Genomic DNA, 22,315 nt, shown 5'->3' with positions numbered 1-22,315 from the left:
GAGTGAGAGGGGGAAGAGGATGGGAGAGGGAGAGGGAGAGAGAGAGAGAGAGAGAGAGAGAGAGAAGAGGGTGGGAGATTGAGAAAGAGAGAGAGAGAGAGAGAGAGAGAGGACCTAAGTTGGGCTAGAGGGAAGATGGTGGGCTGGGCCTTCTAGGTGGTGGTGGAGGTTGTAGGAGGTAGTGGTGGGGGCAAGGCTGGAGGTGGTGGTGGAGGGACTGGAGAGAGATGTCCACGTTTTTAAGAGAAGAGGTGTGAGTAAAAGATCCCTCCACCAAGGTCCCTCAAACAACACACTCCATAGATTCAAGAGTTGATGTTTTTGTTTTTCTTTGCCTTATACTATAACAAATAGTTTTGCTCTATCATGGTAGCCTCTCCCATATGTTTGGCTCCTCACCAACCCTCTCATCTACAATACATGCATCATGTTTACTCCCCTTGGAGGTTTTTGATTGGAAGCTTGGCAGACTTGTTAAGACTTCTTTTGCTCTATCATGGTAGCCTCTCCCATATGTTTGGCCCTCTCATCTATAGTACATGCCATCATGTTTACTCCCCTTGGAGGTTTCTGATTTGGAAGCTTGGGAGACTTCTTAAGGCTTCTTTTCTATAAATGCAATGCAAAACATGAGCTTACTCTTTTCCAAGTATATAATTTTACAAAACATATGAGTAGTACGGATTAAGATGGTTGTGTAGATGAAATACTAGTTGTGTAAGCAATTGCGGTTGATGTTCCATGAAGACCACCATTGAAGGTTGAATCCAGCACACCAAGCCTCCTCTTTCCGGTGTTTACCTCTATAAACGCCCCCTCTTTATGCAAGTAGAAGGTTTTTGATTAGAGGCATGGGAAAACACATCTCTAAACACTTCTTACTTGGCAAACATGCGTTGTTTGTAAGGTGAGAGATGGTAGACAACTTACCATTTACCTTAGCGGTGTTTGTAAGGTGAGAAATGGTAGACAACTTACCATTTATCTTAGTGGTGTTGTACTTTATTTCATCATATGGCAACATTCAGAGGACATGAAATGCACCTAATAAGATTCATCATGCGTGCCTAGAAATGAGTCACACTTTAGCGCATTGTCAATAGTTAGAAATGAAATAAAACTTACACACCAGGAGCTTCAAACAACTATTAACCATTGTAGATAGATATCTTTAAGTTTACACTGTTTGCCCAAGTATGCATTTAGTGTTCTCAAGGATTGTCTGTTGGAAACCTTCCTATGAGCATAGGCACATGACAGTAAAGCAATAGAAGTGGTACATACATGTCTACAAAGGAAGCGACAAGACATTGAAGACATGCATGTAGAATGGAAAGCCATAGCTCGAGCAATTTCCAAACCTTAAATCTTGGCATGGCCCATCTATTATTACAAGAAGACCATGAACGATTGTGTACATTTAATAACATACTTCATCTATCCGTTTTCAAACATATCAGTTCATAGACTTGGCACCACAAATTTCATATACATCACATGTGCCAACTCAATATGTAGGAGAACAACCAATGTTATTTTTCATGCCCGATGTACAGGATATAAATTTTTGAATCCCCATCATCTTCATTATCATGTGCTATTTTTTAAGAACTTTAATTATTATTCTATTAAACTAAAGTTATAGCTTGTAAGGTGTGGGTATTACACTGATAACTTATTATAAAGAACCATGTGTGGGTCAAATTTTTGATTATAGCATTAATGAAATGCCTACCTTTAACTCACCAAATTTATTATAGCATCCATACCTTACAATGATGACTTGCTATAGGCATTAAGCAACATATTATGTCTTATTATCTCTAACATACTCGACGAGTCTCTTAAAAAACCCATAAAAGTCAATTCCCTAGTTTGAAAATTTGGCCTGATAGGATGCCAATGCAGGTGGCCCTCTTAATTCCAACCATATAGCATCTTGAGATTTATCCATGTTCTCACCTGGTTGGGATCTTATCAATACGTGATCAAATGTTATTTTGAGATTAAACTCTTGTAACAACACTGATATCTCTACTCTCTCAGCAACCAAGAGAATTGGATTGAAGGTTTGGCAAAAAACCCTAGATCACCTTTGATTATCAGAATCAGATCACAACACCAGGTCTACAAGTGATAGCTTCCTCATCTCATGAGGCTCCAACCTTGACATCACCATTTGGTGAAAGATATCATATTTAGCTATAGAAACACCACCAAGCTTTAGCACATTGCTCAACTTGTAAAAGTTCAGAGGACCATCAAAAGTTGAGGTCAAAGAAATCATCCACTTTAATACTCATCAATAAATCGATTGAGCTTAATAGCTTGGGGTATTGCACACTAGAGTTTAGGAATATACATTCATCAAACTATTGGATCATGATCTATATACAAGTGTTAAATAAAATCACAAATACAACTTGATGATTACAACTTGGCATTGAGCAATGCTATTTTGGAAACATGAGCATGTCGATATAGCTTGCAGTTATGGACATTGAGGCTGACTTGCCTCGACTAACGAAGGATATTTTCTTGGGGGAAAAAAAGGACTTGCCTCATCCTCTTCTTCCATCCCTGGCTCTCTTTCTCCTTTGTTACACATCATCACGACCTTGTAAATCAAGCAGAAGAAAACTATCATCACCAGGTTCATGAAACACATGAAGTCGTTTCTTGCATTCCATAATGAAAGCTTCATCCATTTCTAGATGTTGGCAGTGTCCTCTGAGATCAAGACTCACGAGCTTCGGACAACCATAAAAAATGGCTCCCAACCCTCCGAATGATAATGAAGAGTTAGCCATTTCAAGGTGCTCGAGCTGAGGAAAATGTTCCGCAATCATATAGGCCTCTTCATCATCCGGATTAGCAGTGATGAAAAAATTCCGGTTTCTCCGAAGCCGAGTTATGTGCCTGCAGTGCAGTCCAAAGGCTTGGAGAGTCATGTGAGAGAGCCCATTACAGCCACTTATATCCAAATCAGTGATGAAGCGCATCATGGGAGCAATCCTTGTGGCCAAGTTATCCGTCAACAAATTACTGTTCGGCATGTGAAGCACTCGAAGCAAAGGTGCCCTGCAAGAGCAAAGCGCACAATTATATGCACTAGAAAGAAATCTCGTTATGCAGCTTTGATTTAAGGGGAACGAGGAGAGTCCTTACCTGAAGGCTATGAAAATCAAAAAAGCATCATCCATCAGAAAGGGAAGTGTGAAGTGGGTAAGAAGGCCCTGACTTCGATTGATCACCATCTTCACCAGGAATTCAGCCTTACACATGGGTGTTTTTCTATTTGAACAGTAGGTGAGATCAACTATTTGCCAGCAAGCAGGATCCTCTGATGCAAGCTTCCATGGCTTGCAGACCCTTGGGATGTTCAGCAGTCGCTCCTTTAGGGAGAGCCGGCAAAAGATGTTGGCCAAAATATCTGGCATCATTCCTGTCCAATCAAAGTGCCTCCTCTCCATAGCCACTCAACTAGTTTGCACAACGCAAAAGTCAACTTTGCAACAGACTTGGCCCCGTATAAAATCAAATTATTCCATCAAATGCATTGTACATTAATCAAATAAAAGCACTCCCAACTTATTTTCATCGATGCCTCAAGATTGCCCATCTTATAAAATTACCATAATAAACCCTTTAACAAGCAATTTGATCCCATTATATGCACTGATCTAAACTTGGGCAAATCAAGCAAGTTCAAGCTCAACTTTGCCCACACACAAAGAGCACTTCAGTTCGCTTTCCAGTCACAAATCCGCCAACTCAATAATACATTATAGTTCTCCAGCTGGAAGTTCAGGTGCACACCCCAATCTAAAGCTATGGTCAGTGTTACATCCCGACAAGCCTAGGGTTATGGCTAGGGACATGGACTAACCCAAGTTAGGATTAGGGCTTAGCTAGGACATGGGGACCTGAAGGGCTCACACGTGGGTTAAGGGCGCCGGCAAGATAAGGTCTAGTTTGACTAAGAGCTTCTAACTAATAGCCTAGGGCTAATAAAGCATGAAAACTTATAAATAAAGCAAGAGCCAATAATAGCCAAGTTATTGCAATATAAGTGACCTTGGGGACACTTATGAGTTATTGAGGTCCACGCGGTAGACAAGAGGGCTACCGAGGGCATGCAAGACCCCATGGAAATGGAGCTACAAGGTGGGTGGCTTGGCCTAATGGTATCAGATGCTAGGTTGGTGTAACTCCGAGTGGGCCGGCAAAAGAGGGTTTCACAAAACACTTGACCATTAATGCAATTAAACACTGAAATTGGCCAGAGTCTTGACATATTTCCATAATCACTTTGCATAAAACATAACATCCATTGAAAGCTGAAAATAGACGCTTGCACTAGGGCCAAAATGGGCGTTGCAACACCCCCCCCCCCAAAAACCCTGCAGGATAATTTTATTACCAAGGAGTATTTGAAATTTGTACAAGCTTTGAGGGCTTGCCCATAACCAAGATTCTTGCTAGAATATACCTGTCAAGGGTATTAATCTTCCCCAATGACCAGGCCTTCAACTACAACTAGTACAATCTTCACTACAGCCGGTACAGCTGGTATAGAAGCTGGTGCAGCCGGTACAACAGCTTGTACAGCAGGTACAACGGCTTTTGTAGAGGGGAGTGCAATAGTGTAGACTCTCCATCAAGTGCTGTAGACAAGAAAGCGAGCAGCCAATATGGTAGAAGAGAGCTTGCAACAAGAGAAAGCCTCCTAAATGAAGAGAGAGGGCTCCAATTTATAGACGTGGGCCTCACATGAATGAAAATGGAAAGTGAAGGCTATAATGACAAGTGGAGAGCTAAGGTAACAAGTGTGAGACCACCTGTCTCACTTTGATCCACTTTCTTGCCATATGTCCAATCTAAGAGGTGGTTCCCCCCATAAACTTCATTTAAAAAAATCTCAATTCGTAGATATTCTATCAAAGGTGCTTCAACAAGTCCTCCCATTTGCCTAGCTTATGGACGTAATAACACAAACGGAATTTCCATTTGGGGTTGTCCAAAAACAATAACCCTCTTAGATTTTAGGAGTGTGACACTTTGTATTCCAAAATAATTCCCCATTCCCAAAGTTTGTACTTTCCAAATATTTATGTCCTAGAGTCCACCAAACCCCTTTCATACTAGGAAATGTCCAAGCTCGTGACATCCTCCCAAGCTTCTTAAAAGTCGTCCATAACTTTAAGCTTCAATATGACTGAAAGAATCAATGTCCCAAATACATAGGTGAGACTAAATAAGTCTCCATAATACTAATATCAAAATCATGTCCCAAATGAATGGGCGAGACAAAACAGTCCCATAAGTCCAAATATCATAATCAAGTCCCAAAATAACTATGAAGTAGACATAAGTCCCCTTCCAACCAAAGCGTCATGTCCACTCTACCACTTGCACTGCATGTTGCTACTCTGACCACACACCTTGGATGAGAGGTGGGCTCAAGTGTGAAACATAAGATGAGAATCACTTACATACATAGTTATCTTAGTTCTCCATAAACATTTTTGTAGCACATAGTTATACGCAGTTCAGCCACTAGTAGAAATCCAAAGAGAAATCCTCGATCCATGAGATAACCATGAGTTCCATAAGTCCAATGGATCCCAAATAAAGGGAGCCAAAAAGAATAATCCATCCCAATAAAAGGGAGCCATAAACATAATCCATAAATCTAAGGATGGATCCAAATCCCTAGAAAAGAAGTCTAGGAATTCATAGACCTATATACCATAAACTTGTATACCATACTTCCATAAGGAAGTCCAACAATACGTAGAGAAGCTCCATAATCCAAAGAAAGTCCATCTGTCCATAAAGAAGCTCCATAACCAATAGATGTCCATAACCAAAGGATGTCCACAAGGAAACTCCATATCCAAACTCAAGTATGCACCGTAAAACCACTATATGAGAACGGCCTACCAAATAATGTATAGAAAGAGTGCTCAGGCACAAGCATAGTCACCAAAAACGGCACCCCCTTAGAAACGGAAACGACAACCTTTGGAAAACGAAAACGACTAGGAAACAGCACATATACTTGGTAAATTAAATTACAAAACAAAAAACTAGTAATTACAAACTCAACAGCGAGACTTACTCAGATTTGCATAAAGGACACCTCAAGATCAAGTCAATTTCTTGTTGAATTTAAAATAGAAAGTACAATGCAATCAGCCAAGTTTGGAACTCATGAGTAGACTCAAACTTGCGAGAGATGCACATCATCTGAGCCCAAATCATCATAATCTAGGAAGTCGTTGGAGCCGCAATCCCTTGCTTCGCCCAAACTAGCTATCGGTCAAGCGATAAACTGACTTGCTCCTCTGTCTCTAAACCTTTCTCATCCTCCTCTGACCAATGCTTCCAAGATTGGGGGCTCTCATTACGCTCAAGAAGATGCAAACTGGCGCTCAAAAAAATTAGATCATTGGTCCTTTGAGTGCCAAGCCGGTTTCGCTTCTTTGAAGCGATATGGTTAAATGAGATCCATAGTTGCTCCAAACAAGAGGAACGCACCCCCTGGCTCAGAATCTTGATAGCCAAATTCAAATTGTTGCAACTTTGGAGTGTCTGCCCCATAGTCCTCCCACCAAACACATGGATCAGTGGTGAAGCGATCTGCCAAAGCATTGGCTCTTCCAAACCTCCTCTTGCAAGCCATGTAATCTGCCAGTTGATCCTTGATAGTTCTCTACTTTGCAATGTCAGACTCAAGTCTCTCCAAAATCATGTCCCATCCATCTGCCACCTTCGAATCTGTGTATTGATTGCCTCTTTGAAACTGGAGATCGACCATAAAACCTACTACATGCATAGGTGAATGGTACATATCCCATCTATCCTGGCATAGCCTTCTTAAAACCTGGTATTTCTGTTCATCTTGCTCGATGTGCTCCAACTTTTCCACCATCTTGTCCATCCCCTCATAAATCTTTCCAATGCATGGCTGAAGTGAATCTGTCATCCTCAACAAGTGGATGATTGGCGTTTCCAAAGCTATCACCTTCTCCCACCAAAGAGGGTTCCCAATATTTGATTCACATGCCTTCCCTTCAGCAATTCCAGACAAAGCATCTGTCTCATACTCATCACTCACCATCAACTGCTTAGGGGACTAGAACACTTGTTAAGGGACCCCAACATGAGGAAGTTGTATCCGAAGCATGTGTCTAAATACTTGCGCAAATCTCTAGATGACTTCTTCCTAAGCTCAGCTAGCAAGAAAGTGTGCCTGTAAATGAAGGATACAATCTAGATGGCTTGCTCTATGATGAGAGCAATACAATCCAATTTCCCAATGTCCTTGAGAAGATTGTTGAGGCAATGCACCATGCATACAGAAAATGTGCTATGAGAAAACCTGTCAGTTAACAATCTGCCAGCTACCTTGTTCACATTCTCTCCATCAACTACAAACTGAATCACCTTCTCTTCACCCACCGCTTGCACAACTGTTGACCACTCTTGGAAAAGTGCTTTTGCACTCTTTCCTATCACAGACGTATCATGCGATAAGATAAAAGTAAGATTGCCCTCTAGAATAGGCAATGACACCATGAATGGATTTGGACCGAGTGTCGGTCCACCCATCTCCAATAAGTGTGATGCCATTCTTGTCCCAAGAGGACCTAATGTCACAAAATTCCTTACAGCTTCTATTTTTCTACTGTTCATGTGTGGCACGTGGAGCCTGACATGACATACATGTATGGCTGGTGTAGCCTGACATGGTGTGTCTGTGTGGCATATGGAGCCTGATATGACAGTACATGTATGGCTAGTGTAGCCTGACATGATAGTACATGTGTGGCTTGTGGGGCTTGACATGGTGTACATGGATGGCCCATGGAGCCTGACATTATGAAATTCTCTGGGACTAGCTATCTTGGAGATCTTTTGTATTTATGTTCTAGGAAGGTTCCGGAAAGGTTCCGGAAGGATCATGAGCCCTGGACATTTTATCGAATACAACTGAGCAGATGGGTGTTTCTTCCAATCTAGCTGCACTCATGTGTGTGCATGACTTTGATTTTATCTTTGGATGACTTGTCTTGTTTGCCTAGACAATGCCTGAGATTTCCGCATGTGTTGTCCATGGAGCCGAGGACACCTGGCAACCTGTGGACGTGTATGTGCACACCTATTTGGGACTAACAGGTGGTCTACATGTGTTTTGCAAGTGGTAAGTATTCCCAAAAACTCAATTTGCAGCTTTATGAGTTCACATGCTAATAATTATTGATGCAGGTTCACACTCACTTATAAGTGGCGGACAACTTATAAGTGAGTACACATTGAGCAAGACTTATTCAATACACGTGCGGCCAAAAGCTGGACACTCGACATTATTTGGGCCTCCTTCAAGTAGGCACCCCCTTCTGTACCTAAAAAGCACACGTGGGAGCTAAAACTGGCGGAGGAGCTCTAATCTTGAGTAATACTCCAGTTTTATGTGAGGCATCTGCTTTTCGGGGTGCATGGGAGCTAGTCGACTGCTGTTTACAACCTTCTATCGCAACAAAAACCTAACAAGTGCATGGGATGTGCGGGCCGACTCCTTCTGCATGGTCTCCACCGCTGGCCGGCTCATTTACAGCTTGAACAGAGGCTGGACAGAGGATAAAAACAGAGAGGAAGAGCTGGTCGTGGGCATCTAGACAGTTTTCCTTCTAACCGGGAGCTTGCAGGCTTGTGTACAACTGCTGGACGCTTTCTTCTGTGGCTATTGAGGACTGGTTAACTGCTGAAAACAGCCTTTGAGGGCTAGTCAACTTGCTCTATGAGCCAAACAGGAAGAAGACGATGATGTTGAGTTGAGAATGGTCAACAAATTCAGTTTATGTTATGTTTTCTTGTTTTCATATTGTATTGGAAGAAACAGGTGCAGCCAGTGGTGAACCCTGGGCACCCGCAAAGTTGTATTGGAAGCAGACTGCCCTCTATTTCCCCCGTTTCGTGTGACTATGGACACAAGTCCCCAAAGTACCCTTCCTCTATCACGTATCATGGACTAGGTGACATGGTATCCCTTGCCAATTGGCCTTACAAGAATACATGCATCTACTTGACCAAAGAACATTTCCAGGAAAGTACACGAAGTACCAGACCTAGTGGAAAGCCAAGCCCAATAGATGTATTCTCCATACAAGTTGTCTAACTTTGATGAAATGATCCATGGTATCAATACAAGCCAATTCAATACTTCCAAGATAGATTCCACGAATCCATGAATCCATAGACCTTGTTGACTTATGCTCAAGCTCTTGACGCGTGATTGCTCCCATAAGTGGATAGGCTGACCCTATTTAACTACACTAATAGTCTGTTTATACCCCAACTTCACACAAGAGTGTGTAACTCTAAGTGGGCCAACAAAAGGGGGTTTCACAAAACACTTGATCATTAATGTAATTAAACATTGAAATTGGCCACAACCTTGACATATTTGCATAATCACTTTGCATAAAACATAGAAACTTGAAAAATCCATTGAAAATTGAAAATAGACGCTTGCACTAGGGCCAGAACAGGCCGACCCCCCCCCCCCCCCGGCGCGATTATCCATGTACATAACCATAAACAAATGTACAATAGGACTATCCATCTCATGCCCAAGAATCCTGAACATATGAAGTATTATGTAGAAGCCAATATACCTGCCAAGGGTACTAATCTTCCCTAATGACTAGGCCTTCCAACTCTTAGAGTAAAACTGCAAATATTCAGCACCATAAATACCTCTCTGCCTCTACTGTAATAGAACCATAAGGGTGGGTACAACTCGTACAATCTTCGTTGTAGCAGGTACAGGAGCTGGTGCAACCAACACAGCGTTGGTGCAACAAGTACAAGGGCTGGTACAACCGGTATACAAGAGCTAGTGCAAGCGGTACAACAGCTTGTACCACAAGTACAACCACTTTTGTAGAGGGGAGTGCTGTCACATGCACTCTACACTCTAGTGCATGGTGACAAGATGGCTCATCCTCAGTGCATCATTGTACAGCAGTAGGACCCTTCAGGATACGAAAGTGTCATATGTCGTGGCCCCATTGTAATCCTCAATCCAAGGGAGTGCTATCACATGCACTCTGCACCGTAGTGCATGAAGACATGTCAGGCACGAGCTACGTAAGTCATTCCTCAGCCTTAGAGTGTCAGTCAATCAATCAAGTCCCTTAACACACTTCAAGAGAATCATTCATGCATGTAGAGTCAATGGAAGCCTTAGGGTTTGCATCAAATCATGATCTGCATTTGCATAGCATTCATCCCCATGTGCATGTTAACCATTGCAGAAGCCTTAGAACATTATTAGCATATTTATTGGCATTTATTCAGCATTATTATCATCATTAATTGAGAATTTATCACATTAGCAAGTCGTGTAGCATTTAATGCTATAGTCGGCCAGCTCTGTAGCCAACCGACCAGCACCTCATATCCATATAAATAGCATCGCTTTGCATCTCATCTTCCATCTCAGCATTCAAGCATAATCGATTCAGCATTCAGCCCCTTGGATCGTCATCGCTTGGAGCATAGAAGCATACATCATCATAAAACACATCATCAACAATCAGCCCAAGGGAGAAGTGCTTCAGCCCTTGCGTTTCTCAGCCTACGGCAGATTTCTGCATACGCATTCATCATCGTTTGCTCCATCCTCCCGGGTGACGGTAAACGCAGCATATTCATGCATTTATCTTGCATATTCACAGCCTAGAACAGTCCCAAAACAGCCAAAGTTTGCAGCCTTCCTACAGCCCCTTGGAAGAGTGCATTGGCCTCGAGATTGGACATCATTCGTGCTTCTACAGCCGTGTACAGTTCAGTCTTCCGAAGGTCTTGTGTTTGGCTTATCTACAGTCCCAAGTCTATCAATCTCTTCAGAGTAATAAAGCAAATACTCCTAACAATAGGAGGGGGCCCTTCAGTGGGTAATTTGGGACCCAGTAAGGTCTAAAAACTCTCTCTCTCTCTCTCTCTCTTCATCTCTTAAGTGTGAAGTGATAAAGTGGATTGCTAAAGACTCGCGAAACTCAAGATAAAGAAGGTGGTGTGAGATTTTGCGTGACAGGATTCTACATCTACACATAATTCCGTTGCATGTTACAAGTGCAGTAGTGTAGACTCTCCATTGATACAGACAAGGCGGCGAGCAACCAACATGGTAGAAGAGAGCCTACAACAAGAGAGCCTCCTAAATGAAGAAAGAGGGCTCCAATTTATAGATATGGAGCTCCCACGAGTGAAAATGGAAAGCGAAGGCTATATAATGACAAGTGGCCACTTGTCTCACTTTGATCCACTATCTTGCCACATGTCCAATGTAAGTGGTGGTTCCCCGCATAAACTTCATCTCTAAAAATATCTCAATTCCTAGACATTCTGTGCTTCACCAAGTCCCCCCATTTGCCTAGCTTACGGACGTAATGACACAAACGGAATTTCCATTCGGGATTGTCCAAAAGAAGTAACCCTCCTAGATTTTAGGAGTGTGACACACTGTATTCCACAATAATCCCCCATTCCCAAAGCTTGTACTTTTCAAATATTTATGTCCTAGAGTCCACTAGACCCCTTTCATCTTGGGAAATATCCAGGCTAGTGATAGTTGCGGCCATCCATACCAAGCAAGCTCACGGTGGTTCAAGGCATTGAGCCTATGGTTGGGTGGTGATTTGTCGTCATGCAATGCATACGATGTCAGGTCTATGAAACCTCATTAGGGTTTCGGTTTTAGGTCAGATAATGTAAGGTCTGTAGAGACCTTACATTGGTATCGGAGCATGGAATTGACAAGTGCTAGAACCCGTGACATGGAGGATGTACAAGATAGTACCCTCATGCCGGCTGAATGTGGCAGAAAGCCAGGCACCTTGCACGGATGTACTAAGGTCACAGCAAGGGAGAAAAGCACCCTTTGTATGCATGCTGAAGACACCCTTGGTGCAGGGAGGCCATGACGGCCTCAGGCATCTCCTTGCGCAACTTGATTTTGCCCTTGTGATGGTAGATAGGAAAAGCAAGAGTGCTAGGGGTACGTGGGCTATAATGTGCACAAGGGATGGGGCACTCGAGCCAAGCAAGATTTGTCACCAGCTTGGATATTTCCTAGTATGAAAGGGGTCTGGTAGACTCCACAACGTCTAAAGTACAAGCTTTGGGAATGGGTGATTAACTTGAATACAAAGGATCACACTCCTAAAATTTAGGAGGCCTGACTCCGATGGAAATTATGTTTGCGTCATTACGTTTGGAATTGACCAAATACCAAGAGTTGCTAAAGTATCTATGACGAATGGGCTACCGGTTGGGATATTTTTAGAGATAAAGTTTCCATCTCTTAGATTGGGACATGTGGCAAGAAAGTGGATCAAAGTGAGACAAGTGGCCTCACGCTTCTCACTTCAACTATTGTGTGGCGCTCCACTTGTCATTATAGCCTTCTCTTGCCATTTTAGCTCCTAGGAGGCCCAAATCTATAAATTGGAGCTCTCTCTCTTCATTTGGAGGAGGCTCTACTACTACAAACTAGCCTCTACCAACTCCTCTCTATTCTTGGTGGTTCTCTACTCCAAGGTTATGGCTATAGCCTATCTACTACCATTATAAGCTGTCCTAATGCTGGCTGCTCTCTTCAGCTAATGACGATACCCGCCTCAGGTAGAACCGATCTGATGGTGGAGTGAATGTTAAGCCTCTGTGATGGGAGCGTGTCATGTCGGTGGAGAACCTCACGAATCTGTCTCTGTGTGGTGGAGGGTCCTGATGCTTTGGATCGAGGATGTCTGGCTCGTAGATACAGCATATCTCACTCTACACAGGATCATCTGTTGATCACATGTATTGTCAGATGTTTTCATTTTACTTTCTCTTTCAGTTTTCCATGGCCCAGTATATCCATGGTACCATTGCATTACTTTTGGTCTCATAGGTCCTTGGGGTCTTCCATAGACGTTAATATAACTTTCTTTCTCTTTTGAAGGCTGCCCATGAAGTATACCGACTGTTGGGAACTATTTTGAATGCTTCCTTTGCAAAGAAATACTAAAGGCAAGGGTATTTAATCATTGTACATGATATTTTCTCCTTGGGTAATAAAATACTCCAGCCTCTATGCAGTGTCAACTCTACAAATCTTTATTTTACAATTTTGTGGATTAAGTGGCATATGTTTAAGGCTGTGACCAATTTCATTAATGGTCGAGTGTTATGCGAAACCAACGTGTCCTCCGGAGTCTTCTTTCAGCCCTAAACACCATCCCAGAACATGCTTGATGCAAAACGCATACAAAAGAGAGAGAAGAGAGAGAGAGAGAGAGATAGCTCAGTATTCAATATATTCATATAGTACAAAAAGGATGTACAAGTCTTGGCTAGCCCTTGGCTACCGCTCAAAAGGTGGAAACACCTAATCTAAACCCTAATCTATGACTCAATCCAAGAAGGGCTGAAGTACTCACAAGAACTCAACACAATGCTATTTATAGCCTGGAAAAATCAATGTGAACTGGCCGACGTGCTATCAGCCAGATCCCTGGACAAGTCCCCTGCATTTGCTGCAGCTGACTCAAATAGTCTTCATAAATACTGGCCAACAGCTCCTTGGGTTGCTCCAGTGTCTTCCCAATCCACACCTAGCTGAAATCAAGTCCTAATCTGGTTCTAATCTTATTCTTTATCTTGCTACCCTTCAAGGGAATAGCTCTAAGAATTGCCTCCACATGTCTTGCACATGACATCCCCCTCTACTAAACTTGATGACGGGATTGCAATCTCTGTTCTTGCATGACTGTCATCATCACATTGTCTATTCATGGAGTCCCAACTTATCATCCTTCCCTTCCTGGCAACCTTTTCACTGAAAACCTGGCCCGGTCTCCAAATCCACTCTAACTCCGATGAAGATCTGTACATCTATTCCATCATGTCCCCTTTCCATTCATGCCCTATCCCTAAACACTTTCTCTGGTCTTCGTTTCTTGAGTATTGAGTCTAGCACTCTCACTCCACCCCTTGGAGGATCATCCTCCCTTGGAACCATTGCCTGAAAGCCTTTCCGGCGGGTGTGCCCCAAGTGCCACCTCACTCACAACCTACAAGACTTAACTCCAAAAGTGGAGTTGCCTCTCTCCAAAAATATCTAGGCCCCTTACGTTAATGTTCATTAAAGTTTCCTAGGGGCCACTAAGGCCTAGGGGCCATCCCAAGGTTAGAACATTAAAAATGTTAATGTTCTTGGTCCCCCTTCACACCTGAGGATGTCCACACATCATTTCCTTTGTCCGGACACCCCAAATATGAACCATTTAATATTTATTTTGCTTTTGCTCTGCAACTACCATGCCCACACTTGTGCTGTTCCATTTTCACAGGGTCATGACATACCCCCCTCTTGAAAAATGGCAAGCGTCCTCGATTGCATTCTGGTGATACAGCAAAATACCTAAAGTGAAATATACAATATGGCAAGATCAGCGTCCCAATCTCTCTAAGCCATGCACATGTAACATCATTCACTGCAAACCAATGGCGTAGTAATAGTCCAAGTTGTATACCATTGTGAACCATACACAACCACAACATCCAATGTGACTAGTACACATATATCATAGAAGTCCCATAAACAGATGTACTGTCAGCCATCAGTACCTTCGGGTGAGACAAAAACTGCACCAAGCGACCTCTAGATATCATCTAAGCTTATCTGTATCAAGGGAGTGGAGGTGCTACACCCCTCTTGAGCATCAGGCAATGCTCCAGACCCATGCTCTGCTGAACCTGAATGAGCCAAAACAAGAGTCGGGTCTAACTCAAAGGCATCGAGATAAAGCTGCAAAACCTGAGGTGAATCTGTTAAGTCACCTTCCTCCATCCACTTCGCATCCATCAGAGAATAGTTCTTGAACTTCACAAGATAGCGACGGGAAACTTTACCTCATACCTTTCTTTCCTTATGTGCCAGTATCTGCTCTGGAATAAGAACCTCATCAAGTTCCTCAACTTCCGGCTGAGCCTTATCTGATACATCCTCAGGCACATCCCCACGGAAAGGTCTAAGGAGACTCACGTGAAATGCATTGTGAATCCTCCAGTGATCTGGTAGCTTCAAACGATAGGCCACCTCACCAATCTTTTCCAATACCTGAAAAGGCCCATAATAGCGCATGCTCAGCTTAGGGAATAAGCGCTCTTTACCCTTCATCTTCTTGAGCCTAGCCTTTTCAAATCGCAAAAGAACCCAATCACCCAATGCAAACTCTAATGCACGTCTGTGAGACGGTCTGCTGCTTTCTTTTGCTTCTGCTGAGTTTTTTGGAGTGCCAACTTAACTCTCCAATAAGCTTCATCCATACTCTCCACATACTGATCAACCTCAAAGATCTTATCCTTTGTATGCAAAATGGGTGGTACCTTCTTCCCCCCTTCCACAATCTCAAAAGACGCCTTGCCCATCGAGGTATGGACAGTGTTGTTATATACAAACTCCACCAAAGGAAGATACTTTCCCCATTGTTGCTTGTGCTCTGACACATAACACTTAAGAAGATCTAACACTGTAGAGTTAGCCTCTTCCGATTGACCATCTGTTTGTGGATGAAACGAAGATGAAAACTTGAGAGTTGTACCCATGTTGTCAAACAACCCTCTCCAGAATAAACTCGTCATCCGTGGATCACGGTCACTAATGATAGACGTAGGCAAGCCATGATACTTGAAGATGTTTGCCATGAACAACTTCACCATATGATCAACTTTGATCGTCTTACGCATGGGAATAAAATGAGCCTGCTTACTGAACCTGCATATGATAGTCCAAATGCCATCATTGTCCGTTTGTGTCCGTGGAAGATCAAATATAAAATCCATGGCAATGCTCTCCCAAGGTCTATCTGGAATAGGTAAAGGCTGTAGTAACCCTGGTGTCTTTTGACAGTCAAACTTTACCTTCTGACATACGATGCATTGCCTAACAAAGGCATCAACATCTCTTCTCAAGGTTGGCCAATAAAAGAAAGTCTCCACTGCTTTTACCGTGGCGTCAATACCTCTATGACCTACATACGGTGGAGCATGACTTTCAATCATAACCTTGAGTCGCAATTGCCTGGTACCACACAGTCTACCATGCATCAACAAAAACCCATCTCTGAGAGTATAGTGCTCATGCCGCTGACCCTCAGATATCTGATCATACAACCTTTCAAAGTCCTCATCATGGGCATACTGCTCTTTCATTTCATCAAGCTCATGATGATAAGCAAGTGAAACTGCTGAGACCTGTGGCTTGCGTGACAAAGTATCTACCACAACATTCTTTTTGCCTTCCACATGCACAATCTGGAAGTGAAACATAGACAAAAAGTTTGCCCATCGCATATGCTTCTCTGAAAGCTTAGTTTGCGTGAGGAAATAACGCAAGGTCTGATGATCCGTCTACACAGTGAAATCAGCCCCAAGCAAATAGTGTTTCCATGTAGAAAGAGCATGAATTACAGCCAACATCTCTTTCTCATAAACCTATAAATGCTTCTCGGCATCTTGCAATATTCTACTCTCATAGGCTATCACATGTCCCTCCTGCATGAGAACTGCCCCAATGCTACTTCCACATGCATCACACTGGACAACAAAAGACTTTCGGAGGTCCGGTAATACCAATACTGGATCCGAAGTAAGCTTTTCTTTAAGCTTTTTGAAGGCTGTAATTTCCTGATCAGCCCATCTAAACGGAGTTGCTTTCTTTGTTAAGGCATGAAGGGGCGAAGCAATTTCAGCAAAATACCGTATGTACCGCCTGTAATAGGAACACAATCCCAAAAAACTGCGTACATCATGCACGGTTCTCAAATCTGGCCAATTAAGAATAGCTTCCACCTTCGATGGATCCATACGGACTCCATGCTTAGACACAATATACCCCAAGAAGCGTATCTCTTGCAAGAAAAACTCACTCTTCTTGCCATTAATAACCGACCTATGGTTCCGGAGTTCTGCAAACACAATGGCCAAATGCCTTCTATGCTCCTCCTCAGTTTGTGAATGCACAATCATATAATCAAAGAATGTGCCCACAAACGCTCTATGAGGCCGAAAAATCCTGTCCATCATTCTGTTAAATGTGGTAGGTGCATTTGTCAAACCAAAGGGCATAACCAAAAACTCATACAACCCAAACGTGGTTCGAAATGCCATCTTATGCACATCTTCGGGTCTAATACGTATCTGATGATACCCGCTTTTCAAGTCAATCCAACTAAAAACTGTGGAGCCCTGTAAGCGGTCCAAGATGTCATCGATCCTCGGAATGGGAAATCGATTCTTGATGGTATTCTTGTTCAGCGCCCTGTAATCAATACACATGCGCCAAGAACCATTCTTCTTTTGCACTAAGAGTACAAGTGAGCAAAAGGGTGATGAGCTAGGCTGTATCAACCCTTTATTCAAAAGCTCCTGTACCTGACTCGTAATTTCTTCTTGTTGGGCTGCACTAACACGGTACGGCGGTCTATTTGGTGGAGTACTACCAAGGATTAGATCAATGGCATGATCTTCTGGCCTCTCCGGAGAAAGTTCTCCTGGCAATGACTTGGAAAAACAATCTTGAAACCCACATAAGAAATCAGTCCTATCCTTATCTAACATAGACAAATTAGACTTAGACTCATCATCTTTTGCATCCTTTACATAAATCAAGTACGCGGAAAGATGCTTTTTCATTACTGATGAAATTGCCGAAGCTGATACAATAGGAACAGATTCCCCTTTAAGTTTTACATCCAAAACATGTTCTTTCCCTCTATGAGTCAAAGTGATCTTCCTATTGTATGTATCCACCACCGCATGTACTCTGTGGCACCATGGCATACCCAACAAAACATCACATCCATCAAGTGGCATGATGAAAAACTCTTCGTTGTCCACATAACCCTGCAAATGAAGCCTAAGCTTCCCAATAATAGGAGTGACGGGTTCAACATACCCTGGACAAGCCATGTTAGCCTCATATAACGGCCCCATCTCCTCTGCACGAATCCCCAATCTGCCAGCCAAATCTGGTGAAATAAAGTTGGCTCTAGCACCTGTGTCAAAGAATATCAAGGCATTTTGATCTCTCACTTTGCCCCATGCCCTACACAACTCAGACTCTTCACCACCTGGCTGTTCCCCAACAAGATCAGAAACTAACCCTGCAGAAGGTCTTGGTTTCTTTGACTTGGGCTCTCCTTTATTGTCAGAGTCCTTTTGAGACTTTCGCTTGGGACAATTAAAAAGACATATGTCCCTCTTCTGTACAGTAGAAACATTTCCGAGCATCCCTCAAAGCCTGTCTCTCCTCATGAGTTCTCTTGGGCATTGGCAACTTCTTATACCGCGTCTCTGTTGACCCTTTTGCATCACGCGAAGCATGCCCAGACTTTTCAGATTTCTTGCTCGAGTTCTTACTGCCTTTAAATCCAGATGAGACTCCAGTGAGTAACGCATTAGCTGTCATAGCATTCTCTATCATCTGTGACATGTTTGTTACTCGAGTCTTGATGCAATAGTCACGCACTTCCTTGGGCAGCCCACAACAATACTTCTCTACCTGCTCAGACAAAGGCACTGCACGGTAAGAAGTAACTGGGAGTAAAGCTTCCCAAAACTTCTTGTTATAATCTTCAAGATTGTCACACTTTGATGCATCCAACTTGTGCCATGCTATCATTACATCCACTTCAAAAGTAGATGTGAGCCATACGGAAGAGAACACCTGTTTAAATTGTACCCAAGTAGATGGTGCTATGCCCTGCAAAAGAAGAGTAGACCACCACTGCAATGCATTGCCTTTGAGAAAAGTCGCAGCTTTTCTCACCTTAGAGGACTCCATGTAATTACCACCAGAAAAAGCAGCATCAAACTGCTGTAAGAAGGTAAGTGCCTTTAACTTATCTTTGACTCCACTGAATGTATCAAATTTCACAGCAGCTCCCCCTTCCTTATAATCCTTCGCCTTACCCATAGGCGTTAGATTGTCGTAAGGAAGTGGCTTCACAAGATTGCTACCCCCAGCATTCATGCCCATCATAGGGTCAACATTACCAATTCCCACACCTGGCATGCCATACATTCCAGCCATGTTTCCAAACATACCGTTATGCATACCGGGCTGCATGCCCCCATACATATTTGAGGAAGGGCTGCACACCTGAGGCTCAAAGAAGAAGAAGGTGGACTGTTCTACACACTGTTAGAATGCTGAAAACACATATGAATGCTGTGTTACCTTCACCAGATGACTCCTGAATGTGTTGATGATGCACAGAAGGCTGGACACTGATGCAAACAACAGTTTCAGGGCTGGAAACTGCTGTAGACTGTTGCTTCAGGGCTGGAATCCGCTGTGGACAGAAACGCTGAGCTGTGGGGAGGGCTGAGGACTGAAACGCATGTGAATCTGGGACTGCAGGAGCTGCTGCTGTACGGCTGGGACAGAAACGCAGCACTGTTGCTGGATCAGAAAACGCAGGTGAATACAAGCTGCAAACTGGCGTTGAACTGAAGGTGAAGGGTATGCTGAATCTGGGCCTGAACTGAGTGCTGAATTCAGGGCTGAATGCAAGCACCTAGGGCTGAATGAAGCTAGGGTTTCTCAAGGGCTGGAGAAGCAAGCTTATGGGCTCTAGGGTTGGATTAGTCTTGGGCTGAAAGCAAGAGAGAGGAGAGCTCTTAGCACAATGAAGACTGAATGAGGAAAAGAGGCTCTAGGCAAGCCTATTTATACTAACTGGAGGTTGGTCATTTAATAAAGTTAATATTTATAAATGCCCAATAATGCAAATAATGATAAATAAATACTAATAAATATGGAAAAAATACCAGATAAATCCCAGTAAATTCCCTAAGGCTTTGGGGATGTTCTAAATGATGCACAGGCATATGTATGCATATTATGCAAGATGCAGAGTGCTTTCTGATGCAAACCCTAAGGCTTCTACTGACTCTACATGCATGAATGATTCTCTCCAAGTGGGTTAAGGGACTTGACTGACTGACTGACCCACTAAGGCTGAGGAATGACCTACGTAGCTCGTGCCTGACTTATCCTGGACTGAGGATGTACAATGGGGTCACGGCGTACGACAAATATCATCCTACTGGGTTCTACAACTGTACAACTGCTGCACTTCTGATGATGAGCCATCTTGTCACCATGCACTGAGTGCAGAGTGCATGTGACATTACTAGGCATATCTTCTGGCTGTGTTACATCCTGATATTGCTCATCATCTGCAGCCTGTTCTCCTGCAAGATTTTCCTCAGATTCATTTCTCTCAGGAGAGGTCTCTTGCTCTTCCTCTTCATGATAAAAATATTCGTCTTCTGTATCAGACATGCTACTGAATTTTTCAGCGATGACTTTCCTCGAGTCAACCACGAGCTCACCCCCTTAAGAAAGTTGATGATGGGTCCCGGCAACGGAACCTTGAAACCGGCCTCTGGTAGAAACCAAAGTGCGGTAGACTAGCAGTCACCCTTCCACTTGTAGTCCAAATATAAAAACAAATTTAATTGGAGCTCGAGTGTCCCAAATCTGAAATGAGAACGACACCAGTTGGCCCCAAAGCTTGGCGCCCCTTTCGGTATTTCTTTATTCAAATTCAAAGTGATGTAAAGCTGAGTACAACAAAACAAGCCAGGAGAATACACCTGTATGTCCAATCTGGCAGCCCACAAGACCTCTTAGCACAGAGGATTCACACACAGATCTGTGTCCCACAAAAGCAACACTCTGTGTTTCCCTCTAATCAGCCAAGACCATTCAGCAGGGCAGCCTTGAGCACACATCTGGCATATCCCAAGTACATGGTTCCACAATTCAGTACAAACATACATTCACTGTCCAATCTCTGTTTCCACCCTTTCAATCTGCCATACCCCTCCTCTCACAAGCGGCCAGATAACACAACTTTGCAGCAGACATAAGCCAATGGAAAGAAAGAAAGATGGACAAGTTCAGAGCTTACCAAATCAGTGCGTGGTTCTGCACTCGTGAGGCCAATCGTACCAGTTTGTACTTGCAAGAAACTGTCTGTACTTTCCTCCCTGCAACCACTTGACTGATGCACCAACTGATCTCTGAAAAAGCTCTGCCTACAACTGCTACAGCAGGAGATGCACCATCTGCAGTCTGTTCAGGACTGAACAGTACGGAAGCCGGCACCTGTCCGTACAGGTCAGCCTACTGTACCTGCCCGTACTATTTCTGTACCTGCAGATTCCATCGCCTGTACTAGCTTGTGCGCAACCACCCTGTACTTGCAGTCGTCCTGCAGTTCGTACTGCAATCAAAAGTATGGACTGTACTTGCTGTCCGTACAGTCTCTGCCTGCTGTACCCGACTGTACTAGGTTGCACAGTCTTGCGCCTGCAACAACCGCCGCCGGTACCTGATGTACGGTACCCTGTCAGCGCCACTTGTACCTGCAATCATACAGCTCTGTACGGCCTGTTTTTCTCACACACACAGCAGCAACCAGTCCAGTCGACTCTTCCTCTCCTCCACGCAGGTTTCTTGCATGTATTCCCAAAAGCAAGAGAGAGAGAGATGAGAGAGGCGTGTAACTCCAAAAGTGGAGTTGCCTCTCTCCAAAAATATCTAGGCCCCTTACTTTAATGTTTATTAAAGTTTCCTAGGGGCCATCCCAAGGTCAAAACATTAAAAATGTTAATGTTCTTGGTCCCCCTTCACACCTGAGGATGTCCACACATCATTTCCTTTGTCCGGGCATCCCAAATATGAATCATTTAATATTTATTTTGCTTTTGCTCTGCAACCACCATGCCCACACTTGTGCTGTTCCATTTTCACAGGGTCATGACAATTCAGTATATTCATATCGTACAAAAAGGATGTACAAGTCTTGGCTAGCCCTTGCCTACCGCTCAAAAGGTGGAAACACCTAATCAAAACCCTAATCTATGACTCAAGCCAAGAAGGACTGAATGACCCACAAGAACTCAACACAATGCTATTTATAGCCTGGAAAAACCAATGTGAACTGGCCGACCTGCTGTCGGCCAGATCCTTGGACAAGTCCTTTGCATTTGTTGTAGCCAACTCAAATAGTCTTCATAAATACTGGCCAACAACTCCTTGGGTTGCTCCAGTGTCTTCCCACTCCACACCTAGCTGGAATCAAGTCCTAATCTGGTTCTAATCTTATTCTTTATCTTGCTTCCCTTAAGGGAATAGCCTGCACATGACTTTGGTATCAGAGCATTGGCTCTTTCACACTCG

General features: G+C 43.4%; 1 protein-coding gene across 1 annotated transcript in view; it reads right to left on the bottom strand.

The window, feature by feature from the left end:
• Positions 1 to 2,286: 2,286 nt before the first annotated feature.
• Positions 2,287 to 22,315, bottom strand: part of LOC147633528 (F-box protein FBW2-like) — a 44,130-nt gene continuing 24,101 nt past the window's right edge. Inside the window, exons 2-3 of the mRNA XM_086806620.1 lie at positions 3,169 to 3,483; positions 2,287 to 3,081 (exon numbers count right to left, since the gene is read on the bottom strand). Of these exons, the coding sequence (XP_086662746.1) occupies positions 2,601 to 3,081; positions 3,169 to 3,473 (786 nt within the window). The 5' untranslated portion in view covers positions 3,474 to 3,483 and the 3' untranslated portion in view covers positions 2,287 to 2,600. The remainder of the gene's footprint in view (positions 3,082 to 3,168; positions 3,484 to 22,315) is intronic.

Source organism: Cibotium barometz, chromosome 12, assembly GCF_041138505.1.
Source record: "Cibotium barometz isolate CiBa-2024 chromosome 12, ASM4113850v1, whole genome shotgun sequence".
NCBI classification, from domain to species: domain Eukaryota; kingdom Viridiplantae; phylum Streptophyta; class Polypodiopsida; order Cyatheales; family Cibotiaceae; genus Cibotium; species Cibotium barometz.
The sequence above is the reverse complement of the archived record's forward strand: the minus strand, read 5'-3'. Positions and strand labels throughout refer to the sequence as shown.